Consider the following 10,896-nt stretch of genomic DNA (forward strand, 5'->3'; position numbering starts at 1 on the left):
GTAAAGATCTACGAGGGTTTCCGTCAAATGGAAAGAGACAAGAGAGCCCTGGTGACCCGCGAAGTGCAGATAATGCGGAAGCTACAGCACGAGAACATCGTCAAGTACGGGGGTAGCTTTAATGAGCCACAGGCCTTGTATATTGTAATGCAGCACCTCAGTGGGGGTTCCCTTTATGGCCTGGTCCGAAGCAACCCCAAAGGTCGACTTTCTGAAGCAAGCGCAAGACGGCTCTTTACAGACGTGGCGAAAGGGGTCGCCTATCTGCACTCCCAAAGCGTCGTGCATAGAGACCTCAAGCTCGAAAACATGCTGCTCGATGACAAGGGTGAAAAACAGTTGCAGAAAATCGGCAAAATGTCCCAGCTCTGCGCCTTCTGCACACAAAACACAGCATGCGAAGCATTCGCTGAAACGAGGACGCTATACGCTGTCCCTGACACGAATCGCATCGTTTCTGCAAGCTGTGCTCCCCTCCCGAACCTTTAAACGCACTACAGCCCGCGAATCACATAAAGAGCCTTCTTTCCCATTTCTGCAGGCCGAGTGCGCTTGATAGACTTTGGCTTCGCGAGTCTCCTGAAACCAGGGGTGAAGTGCAGAATGGCCTGCGGCACTCCGTCTTATATGCCACCTGAGATCCTGAAGAAGAGCGACTACGAGGGTACCGCCGCAGACATGTGGTCTCTTGGCGTTGTGCTCTATGCGATGCTTCACGGCTGCTATCCTTTTAAGGGGCAAAAACCCGAGTGAGGAGTGCTTGACCCAAAGCAGCGGCTGGAGTCCTCTGTCCCAACCCTTTGTTAGACACCGTTTGACACTGCAACCTGCCGCCTTTCCCCTTGCCTTCCCCTACCAAACCACCACGAGAAAGCAAGTCTTGTTGCCTTAGCAATCCATTCGATGGGTTCTTCGTAGTTGTCGGCTCTTGACACAGAAGAGCCCATCGGGTCGCCTTTTACATTAGGCCTCCCTACACCTAGTTTAGTATCCGAAGGGTTCCGAAGGGCTTGCTGTATGCTTATTCAGGCCCTGCTTTGGTGGCTTAGCAAATTCGATCAGAGCTCGATTGCTGTCCTCTCGTTCTACCTGCGCAGGGAGCTCTACTCGAACATCTCGGCGGGGGAATACACCGTATCACAGTCCCTCAGCACCGAAGCGAAAACTCTGCTACAAGGGCTTTTGGTCCTCAACCCGGAAGGTCGCCTAAAGGCCGAGCAGGTCCTCGCCAATCCTTGGTAGGGATAAGGTGCCGTTCTTCTCTTACCATCAAGCTTTCATAGGCGTTTTCTATGGCAGTCTGAGAAGCACAGCCTGCCTGCGTTTCCTCGAACGAATCTGATCAGGCTGAGATGCCCCGTCGAGCCTAGATGCAGTAACAGCACTATGCGCTCCGCGAGTGGCGGGGACAGCACTAAGTGTACACTAGGGACCAGCTTCTGCGTGGAAGGGGCCCCCAGGAAAGCCCCCAACAGTGAAAGCAAGGAGCCTCCGCCTACACCATCTCCAAAGCCATCTACAGGTGCTCTTGCGTGCGTCCACCAAACAGCAGCAGCGGGTAATGGTCACTGCGGAGACAGTAGGTGGAGACCTGCAGAGGAGACGCCGCAGTTACCTGTCCAGAGGCAGCACCACCACGGCCCCCAGCAATTCCCGTCGGGCCTCCAGCAGTACCTGCCAGGCACGAAGCCCCCCCACAGCCGATTCCTATCCAAAGTGTGTGAAATCTTCTCTCCCCCATCAGCCCGCACCCAGCGTCCAGTAAAGTCCTAGGGCAGCGATCAGTGAAGCCTCAACGAGCACACCAGTGTTACAGTCCCCCTGTTGGCCCTCACTTCGAGGACGAGCATTGCACGACTCCCCGCAAGAGCAAGCAGCATAGTGGGCACGCTTGGGGGCGGAGGTGGCTGTAAGTGGGCGAGGACAGGCTACATTAAGAAAGGAAGCACGAAGCAATAAGCTAGCTGCTGCATTATGTGCGGCGTATCGCATGCAGTTGGGTGGGACACTTGAGGCAGTTGTTAATCGCAGTCCAGCTGTGTGCATTAAGCTGCAGCAAGCACAGTATTTAAAGGATCTTCCACAGACCTCACTGCATATGAGTTAGGTGTCCAAAGAAAGCATAAGCCACTAACGGCGTTCTTGCTTGGTAGCTGTACACGAATTCACTTTGGTGCACTCAGGGGCTACGCGGCCTCTGTATTGCTTCCACATTATACCTAGCTTTCGGAGGCCTGGCGATTTCTTTGTCCTCTCCTATTAGCTCAGCCACTGAGAACCTACCGAGAGCAATTAATCTCAAGCAGAATTCAGGGTCTGCGGCCTTTGGGACCTCCGAACCCAAACTGCAGGCCGAGACTCACTGGTGCTATAATTAGGGTTCTACACCGGTCAGACGTATGATTGCTGGGCAGAGCCACTGCAGCTAAAACCATTGGTAATAGAGGCAGCAGCAGCGGCAGAGTAGATAGCTAATGTTTTGGCGCCGTGTAAGTAGAGTGAGTTGCTGACAAATGCAGCCTGGACTATCTGTGAGAAGTCGGATACGAAGTCCCGGAGGAAGATAGTGCATTGTTAGCGGGCAGAGAAAAAGGGTTTAAAAGGGAGACTCAAGCGAAAGTAGGGCTAGAGCGGTAGAAAGCATATATCATCGTGCTCAACAGCACAAAGGCATGAGCAAACAAAAAGACAAGGTCTAAACGGCAACGGTAACACAGCTGATACGGAGGGAGGAAACATGCATGAGAGTGCTAATGAATACCCTCAGTGCATAAAAGCGCTGTACGTTTCATAAGTTACAGTTGTGCAACTATATGGGCGCCTCTGAGCGTTAAGAACCCTTCTGAGGGAACTGCATAGGCGACGGTTGCGTCGGCAACGGGTGCTGTTGCTGCTGCAGCGCCTGCTGCGGCTGCTGAATTTGTTGCTGCTGTAAGAGTTGGTGCCGCAGAGAATCCGTTTGGGAGAGAGGCGGCTGCTGTCTCTGCAAACCAGTATTTGGTAAAAGCGGATCACCATGTGCGGCTGCGGTCTGCTGCTGCAACGGGGGTTGCTGAAAGAGTAGTGGTGCTGCCAAATGTGGAGTGTGCTGCAGCGCCTGGGAGCTTGGAACTCTCGTAGCTGCTGGATACAGCTGCTGCTGGAACTGTTGCAAACTAGGCTGCTCCCGCAGTTCTGGCATCTGCGTATGGGGCTGCGGAGTCTGATTCGGTTGCTGCGGCACTTGCTGTTGCAGCTGCGGCACGGGGTTTTGCTGCTGCGGTAGCTGGAGCTTCTGCTGCTCTTCTGGCTTCTGGGAGTCCTGTGCTTGCTGCAGCGCAACCGCAACAGCTCCACCTGCAACGACACACAAGATGCCACACGCACCAAGGCGCCTGCGCATTCAGGAAAGCAGCAGCAACCCCAATAATACTGGCCAAATGCATGCGACGGACACGGCAAAAAAGCGTTTCTAGCGCTTGTAGGAGGCAGAACACCTGACGGGAGTCTGAAGCCGCTGGCGGCATCTCTATAACGGCACCAAAGCTGCTGCCACTATGGAACGAGGGTGCAACAGATATCGCAGCGCGTCACTATGCGCCAAGAAAGACAAGGAGGTCGCACCAGAGGACTGCATAGGCCCAGTTGTCGAGGAGCCAGCAGCAGGACGAACAGGAGGCACGACAGCAGGACTTGGAATGGCCGTGACAGCAGAAGCCACAGCTGCAGCCGCAGGGCCTGCTGCTGCTCGATGTACAAGGTGGCGGTCTGCTGCATGCGACAGGTAGGAAAGGATCTGTGCAGGGCTCTTGCTGCCAACGGCAACAGCCAGTTGCTGCAAGTCTGAGAAGCGACATAAACAGGAACGCAGCGAAAAGACGTGGCAGCTGCAACGGCAGGAAGGGGCTTTCGGATGCTCTGTGTGTGTGCCACTAGGCAAGGCGTCCCTGAGAGGGGGCAGCAGCACGTACTGCCTTTCGACGCCCCCACGTTTCCTGTGAAGTCTAAATACCCTCTGCCTACCTTGGCCTGGAGTTCGCAACGCGTGATGCAGGCGCTGCATCTCTTCGTGGCTCCAAAAATCGCGGTTGCCGTAGAACGCCTGCTGCTGCGCCTCCAGAGATCCCTCAGTAAGGCCTCCCCGCTGCATGCACACGCACAAGGCCCTCTTAGAAAGCTTGGAAGTAGTCTTTGCAGGACGATCCACGGCCAAAATACGGGCCAGCAAGCACGCCTCTAAGGGGGGAGACATTGCGAAAAAGGCGAGCGGAAGCAGCCTGTATACGCAGGGCGAGATGGCGATCGCACATGTTGGTCCGCCAGCATGGCAAGAAACAGCAGATTTTGCTGTAATCGCTCAAAGTAGCAAAGGGCCTCCCCAAAGCGTCCAACCTGGAGGCACAAGAAACAGGCCCAGACGCATCCTCCACCTGGTTGACGCTGATGGATACAGACAAGAGGACAGGGGAAAAGCCCTTCGTTAAAAAAACGTCACTGAGGAGCAAAGTACATCGAATAGAGACACGGCGTGCCTCACGTACAGTCATATTTTCGTGAATGGCAAAGAGCACTTGCTCATTTTCCTTGAGCTTGCTTTCTATGAGACGGGAAACGGCCAGGGCCGAGCTGCACAGGGCCGCTGTTTCCATCTCGGCATCCGCCGCATGTTGCTGTCTCCCTTCCTCTGTGTCACCGTACTGCCGGTATGCGTAAGGTGGCTCTGAGCGCAGCTCAGGTGGCTCGCAGGCATATGCCTCATCAGACTTCTGCTGCTGATGAGGAGGAGGCGCTTGTTGCAGGGGGGCTTGTTGCGGCGGCGCTGAAGGAGGACATGAGCCGGCACACTGCCTGTCTGGTGGCTTTGAAAGTGTGCTCTGAGAAGGCTGTGCTACTGGTTTTGCTGGCTGTACCGCTGCAGGTGCAGCTCCTAGGGAAGGCTCCACTACAGGGGCCGTCGGTAGCGTCGAGGGCGCATCCCCAGGATCGGAAGAAACCAGGGCAGTTCCAGCCGCATCAGGTGCAGTTTCTGTGCTTTCGGATGCTGCCGCTAGGGCCTGAGAGCCTCCAGAAGTTGACTCCGCAGTGGAGAGCCCCACCGTGTGTTGCTGCGACTCCTCTGCATCATCTGCCGCAGCAACGCTGTCAACAAGAGCGTCAAAGAACGCGTCAATGTCCTCGGGAGTGGTCATCCGCGAGGTACTCTTACTGAGGATGCGAACTGCTGCTCCTAGTCTTGTTGCGGTGCCTGTTGCGACCTGCAGCCAGTGGTGCTAACGCTCCTGTACCCGTTCAAACGCAACTCCACCTGCCGCAGATGCAGCAGCAGCAGCAGCTGCTGCTGCTTCTACTACTACTTCGACTGATGCTGTTGCTCTTGCCTGTGCGGGTACTATTGTTGCAGCTGCCTGGGGTGGTGAAGCGCCACTCTGGCAGCCACTACCAGGGACTCGGTGCTAGATGCCAAGCTTCATACATATGAAACCGGAAGAGCAGATGCGCTGCAGCGGGGCCCGAGCCCTCTTCTTTGTATTAAGGGGGAAAAGTTTGGTTCTCCTAGGGTTTTCTGAAGGCCCCTAGGCACAAGGCGTGTGAGACCACGTCTAGAAATCCTGACACATGAACGGCAGCAGGGAATACATCTAGAGAGAGGGGCAAGGGGGCGATTTCCCAGTGCGATAGGCGTCCACAAAGACCCTAGAACGAGAAAAATAGGCGTTGCGGTTGGAAGGCCCCCATATCACGTCGCTTGGCTATGATGCCACGATGTGGGGCTGAGCAGGGGGCCCCGGCAGCAGTTCTCAGGTAAAGATGGCGTTGTTGTCGCTCTTGGTTTAACGTGTGATGGCCCTCCTCTTTTTCTGCAAGGAAGTGTATCAAGGAATAACGTGAGGGGGCTCGTGGAAACTTGCACCATAAGCTGCCAGCGGCGGGCGCCGCAACCCCACCAGTAGTACAACCTGCCGGGGCTCCGGGTACCAGCCCTCGGCGATCAAGAGGAGCCTTCCTTAGTAGTGCCCAAATATCTTCTGGCACCTGCAGGTGCAGCACGTCCAGCAGCTTCTCGCGAAGCACGCGAGTTCTCCACGGGGGCGTTCAGAGAGACAGCTCACGACAAGGAGTCGGCCAAGGCTCCTGGCGCAAGGTTTCGGGTTGGCTGCTCGCAAGCCGTGGATGCTTTCGGTATCTGTACCTGCGCCGCCTCTTTAGAGCTACAATAAAGCACTTGCGGATCCAGCGGTGCGGGAGCAGCAGGAGAAGCCAAGCTTACAGCGCACGTAGCTGCAGCTGCAAAAATGCCGGTTGCGCCGTGGGCTGTGTATGGCGATAGTGTGGGAAAGGAAAGCCGCTCGGTTACTACGTGTTGCTTCACAGTAACACCCCCCACGGGCCCCCCCTCTCTTGCTGCTATAGGAGGAGTCCCACAGCCAGCCCTTCGCGAGGCTCGCCACCGCCAACGCCAGCAGAAGCAGCAGCAGCAACCCATCAGCGAGATTCTCAAAGAGGCGCTAGAGGATTTCGAAGATGATGAAGAAGCCGAGGGAGCAAGCGGAAGCCGGGGCAGCACCAAAAGTCGACCAACGCCGATGTCTGTAGTAGTCCCACCAGTCTTTGGGAGGTACCCCTATGACTCCGCGCCTGCTTCTGCTGCAGAGCTTCCTTCTATTCTTCTGCGCTGTACAAGGGCTGAGGAACACCAGGGAGCGCTGCTGCTCGCAGCAGCGGCGGCGGTCGCCGCAGCAATGCGGCAACAGCTGGAAGGCATCTGCCGCATTGTGCGCACCCACGCGGCCGTCGGGGCTCTCGAGCTGCTGCAGCGCTCGAGCAGCGGCAGCAGTTCGGGGACTCTTTGCGAGTTTCTCCCTGTTGTCATTATGCACGTAGGGGCAGATGTTGAGGACCACCGGCTGGCTGTGCGCATGCTGCAGTTGGAGCTGCAGCAGCAAGCCAAGTGCTGCTGCGGAGGGCGTCGTATTGGCCGCACCAGCCGCAATAACAGCACCGACGCAGAGTTGTTTCTTAGGCAAGTTGTGCTCAGGGCTAGCAACTGCACGAACCCCCTGGCTGCTCTGCGTGCCGTGTATGGGCAACTCAAGGGCAGTAGCTGCTGCAGCACTTGTATCGGCCGCAGCAGCAGTAAGGCTGAGAAAGAGTGTCTTGGAGATGCATCCTTGCCTGAAGAACTTGCCACCGATGCTGCTGCTGCCGCTGCATGGGGTGAGCCCCGTGGATTTTATGCACAGCAGCAGCTGCTCCTTCTCCTCCAGTCTCTAGAGGGAGTGGCTGATGACAGCACCGCAGCACAAGGAGCAGTGCGTGCAGCAGATGAGGAGGACGGCGGATACGTCGGTCACGACGTTAGCAGCAGAATTGGCCAGTTGTGGAAGCGGCAGCTACAGAAGCACAACAGAGGCTTCTGCTGCAGCTGGCGCAGCTCCGGGGAGGGAGGTGCTGTAAGGACGCGCTCTCAGCGTGTAGCAGCAACTGTGGGAAGCAGCAGCAGCAGCAGCAGCAGCGAATCCAGTGCTTCTGAAGACAACAGCGATGATGACGTCAATGCCGCGGCAATACGGACGAGCAGCAGCAGCAGCAGCGTCTTGGTAGTTGTGTTGGAAGAGCTGGAGTCATTTGCGCCTCGCGTTCTTTCGCAGCTGCTGCTTCTTTTAGCAGTGCTGCGTGTCCAGCAGGGAGTTCCCGTGTTGGTTCTTGCCTCTGCTGCTGCATCTGCTGTTGCGGTGCAGCAGCTACTAGATCCCACAGCGCTGCGGCTACTGCAGATCGATGCGGCAGTGTTGTTGCGGCCGTCTGCTGTGCATGACGCGCTGCTCCAGCTGCTGCTGTGCTGCCCTGCCAGTGCCCCCTTTGTGCTGCCCGCAGCAGCTATAGAAGAGCTTCAGGAGTTGCTGCTTGACCAAGGGGCGTCGGTTCTGCAGCTGCTGAGGGTTCTTAAGATGCTGCTCTACAAGTTTTTTGCAGAGCACCCGTTCTCCTTCCTCTCCGTCGGGGTGCGCTCTGTGGTGCGGGGGAGCCACAACAGACTCTGCAGCAGCCAAGAGGCAGCCTCAGCATCGGATGCCGACGCTGCCTCTCCTGGAGACTTTGTAGACTTTGAGGCGCTCGAAAGGCGTCTCGCACTGCTTGCTGCCGCCGTGTTAACGCCTCATCAGGAGGCAGCGCTGCTACAGCAGATGAGCAAGTTCCCGCTGTTGTATGCGGAGCTGCTCGCTGTTGCCCCAAGCAAGCTGGAATTGCCTTGCTGCAAGGCTACTAGGTCTGAAAGGCAGCAGCAACAACACCGATCGGCGCCAACCGGGGAAGGGTGCATCAAGATTCCAACGTGTGGAGCCATCGCAAGAGCTTCCGCCGTGCTACAGCAATGGTGGGGTAGTCCTGCTGTGTCTGCAGTAGCAGAGGAGCAGCGTTCCACAGAAACCCGTAGAAAAATCTTGCAGCAGCAAGTGCTACCGGTTGCTGCACTGCAGGTTTTAGAGCGGCGCGTTGCTGCAAGTCTGGCTATGCGGCTCTTGGTGATCCTGCAGCAACATGTGCTGCAGCAACGGCAGGCGTTTGCTCTCAGTGCAGCCGAGACAGCCGCTGCCCTAAGCAGCACGGACAGCGGCAGCAGTGCCCTCCCTGCAGTGAACCTGCTGCTGCAGATTTTGGGAGGCTACCGGACGCCTGGTTACCACGACTACCTGCTGCAAGGAAAGGCAGTGTCGTCTGCTGCAGCGACGCGTATTGTCTCCCTCAGTACGTCTTCTGCTGCGACGCATAGCCCCCGCATCCAGAAGGCTGTCCCGTGCGACGCTGGGGAGGGACTGGAGTGTCGAGTAGTGCGTGAGGTGCATCAGAGGGCGTTTGCGAATCTGTTGTGCTTTTTTTGCAGTCTGCGAAGAAGTGAGGCGTGTGGCGGGAGCTTGCTGCCGTGTGGGGGGCCTAGTCACGACTCTGGTGTCGGAGGCACTTAACGCTGCCGCTACAACTGCTTGCTCGGCAGCAGTGCCAAATGCGCTGCTAGGGGCGCTGTATCAGTTCAGCCGCCAGTCCCGTAGGGAGTGGGCCGTACTGCAGCAGCTGGAGAGCCGCCTGCAGCTGCAGTATAAGGTGCAACAGCCAACTCCTACACCCGCCAAAGCTGCTGAGCTCTTCAAGACAATGAACAAACTGATCAACGTGCTGCAGCAGGCGTGCGAGCAGCAGCTACAGCGAGGCCATGACGTCCGGCCCGGTTTCATCTCCGGACTTGGACGACGGGCGAGCACTGGCACAGCCTCCTTCGCAAAGACATTCGGTACAACTGTCAGCAGGAGCAGCAGCGGCGGGGAGGGCAGCCTCTGCTCTCGCTTTCAGGACTGGGCAAGAGATTGTTTGCAGCACTTCCTGCTGCCGCTGCCACAGTGGCATCCACTAGGCTGCGAACTGGGTGTATGGTCTCTGTCCTGCTGCGCGGCAGAGCAGCCACAGTATCTTGCTGCCGCCCTTGCGGTCCCGAGGGTCCCCCATCACCGCGCAGAGGCAGGCGCTGCAGATGCGTTGGCTCGACTACATCCCTTGAGGCCTGCTGAGGTGCTGCAGCAGCTTGCATGTCTGAACAACAGCGCGCTGGAGTACCACCAGCAGGCAGGAGAAAATGAACTAGCAAATGCGGGAAAGGCCTCCGTTGTTCCAGACGATAGTGGGCTCCTGTATCGTCGCATTGCCTTCGGTACTAGGAGAATCTCCCTATGGACACTCTTTTGTTCCTTTTGCGCAGATCTTATTGAGACCTATATACAAAATCAGCCGCATTTGAAAGAGCAGCGGCAGGAGCAGCAAGCAAAGCAACAAGGCGTCGCTTCTGCCAAGGCCAGGGGTCGCAGGGGCAAGAAGGGCAGCAGCAATGGTGACTGCGGAGAGGGGGTGCTTGAAGGCAAGTCTTCGAGCGACCGTCTTCCATTGGAGCTGAAGGCTCTGCAGGACCTGCAAACTGAGGCCGAGACAGGGGTTTCAGAGCGGAGCAAGGGGTCGCCAACTTTGTTACTGCATCAAATATTCCTTCGCTTCGGTGTGGCACTTGGAACTCTCGAGCACCTGGGCCTTGTTAGGCTCCCCGGCTCTGGTGTCTCCGCTGACGACCTGCTCTTGCGATCCGGAGAAGCAGGCGGAGCCGATGCAGATGGAGCAGAACCGACGTCAGATATCGAGCAGGCTGGAAACTCGGAGGTTGACAGTGATGAAGAAAGGGGGCCTGCTGAAAATATTCGGCAGCACCAGGGATCCACTGATGACCATCCATCCGGCACACGAAAGAAGCGATCCCGCAAAGTTGCGCCCGCCCTGTCGGAGGCCATGCAGCTGCAACAGCAACTGCAAGGTCTCTACCTAACGCGGTGCTTTTTTGGGAGTGTGTATCTCCCCGAGCACCAGGAAGAGCCTAAAACAAGCCACCAACTCAATGGAGGCGCAGAGCAAATAGAGTCGAATAGAACTAAACAAAATTAGCGAAAAGAGATGCATATATACCAAAAATTATTTAAGCGCTTTATCGAGGTCGCGAAAAGCCTTTTCATTGTAAAGCCCTTGTAGGGCTACTATCGATATGCGGTTCGACGGCTTGACTGAACAGCAATGAGTTCTGAAAGCTTTCGTTTCTAACTCGTTTTCGTGCCATGGAGTCTACTTTTTTGAATGTTGAGGCATCAAGCTTCTGGCTAAGGATGTCTTTCTTTTGCAGATCCCTTGCGCACAGATCTGAGAGCCCGCCGGGGCATTTTCTGTAGAATGCTTAACAACACGTGAAGTACCTGTTGCTAATTGGTATTAGCTTAGGAAAAATACAAGTATATAGTCCTGGACACCAGGTTGCACACATACAAAAGCCAGGAGTACAAGGACCTGACTCGAGAAAACTAGTAGGCCCAAACTACAACAAACGTCAAG

General features: G+C 56.4%; 3 protein-coding genes across 3 annotated transcripts; 2 read left to right on the forward strand and 1 right to left on the reverse strand.

The window, feature by feature from the left end:
* LOC34622796 (CBL-interacting serine/threonine-protein kinase 11) lies at positions 1-1,242 on the forward strand. Its single transcript, XM_026337322.1, has 3 exons — positions 1-328; positions 542-749; positions 1,098-1,242. The coding sequence occupies exons 1-3, from the start codon at positions 28-30 to the stop codon at positions 1,240-1,242; spliced, it is 654 nt and encodes a 217-aa protein (XP_026193107.1). The 5' UTR covers positions 1-27.
* Positions 1,243-1,740: 498 nt separating this feature from the next.
* LOC34622797 lies at positions 1,741-5,168 on the reverse strand. Its single transcript, XM_026337323.1, has 6 exons — positions 4,521-5,168; positions 4,288-4,371; positions 4,003-4,123; positions 3,516-3,822; positions 2,979-3,374; positions 1,741-2,050 (listed from the first exon to the last, which is right to left on the reverse strand). The coding sequence occupies exons 1-6, from the start codon at positions 5,166-5,168 to the stop codon at positions 1,741-1,743; spliced, it is 1,866 nt and encodes a 621-aa protein (XP_026193108.1).
* A 1,104-nt stretch (positions 5,169-6,272) lies between these two features.
* Positions 6,273-10,458, forward strand: LOC34622798. Its single transcript, XM_026337324.1, has 2 exons — positions 6,273-8,727; positions 8,864-10,458. Exons 1-2 carry the CDS (start codon positions 6,273-6,275, stop codon positions 10,456-10,458), a joined length of 4,050 nt encoding a protein of 1,349 aa, XP_026193109.1.
* Positions 10,459-10,896: the final 438 nt, after the last annotated feature.

The sequence above is a fragment of the Cyclospora cayetanensis genome, unplaced genomic scaffold, assembly GCF_002999335.1.
Source record: "Cyclospora cayetanensis isolate NF1_C8 unplaced genomic scaffold, CcayRef3 CcayRef3_contig_177, whole genome shotgun sequence".
NCBI classification, from domain to species: domain Eukaryota; phylum Apicomplexa; class Conoidasida; order Eucoccidiorida; family Eimeriidae; genus Cyclospora; species Cyclospora cayetanensis.

Coding starts and splice junctions, on each gene's coding strand:
- LOC34622798 (XM_026337324.1), top strand. CDS start 6,273: ATGCCGGTTGCGCCGTGGGCTGTGTATGGCGATAGTGTGGGAAAGGAA. Junction 8,728..8,863: donor GACGCGTATTGTCTCCCTCA/GTACGTCTTCTG, acceptor CTTTTTTTGCAG/TCTGCGAAGAAGTGAGGCGT.
- LOC34622796 (XM_026337322.1), top strand. CDS start 28: ATGGAAAGAGACAAGAGAGCCCTGGTGACCCGCGAAGTGCAGATAATG. Junction 329..541: donor CATGCTGCTCGATGACAAGG/GTGAAAAACAGT, acceptor CCATTTCTGCAG/GCCGAGTGCGCTTGATAGAC. Junction 750..1,097: donor TTTAAGGGGCAAAAACCCGA/GTGAGGAGTGCT, acceptor CTACCTGCGCAG/GGAGCTCTACTCGAACATCT.
- LOC34622797 (XM_026337323.1), bottom strand. CDS start 5,168: ATGACCACTCCCGAGGACATTGACGCGTTCTTTGACGCTCTTGTTGAC. Junction 4,124..4,287: donor CCATGCTGGCGGACCAACAT/GTGCGATCGCCA, acceptor GTGTGCATGCAG/CGGGGAGGCCTTACTGAGGG. Junction 3,823..4,002: donor GTTGCGAACTCCAGGCCAAG/GTAGGCAGAGGG, acceptor GTCGCTTCTCAG/ACTTGCAGCAACTGGCTGTT.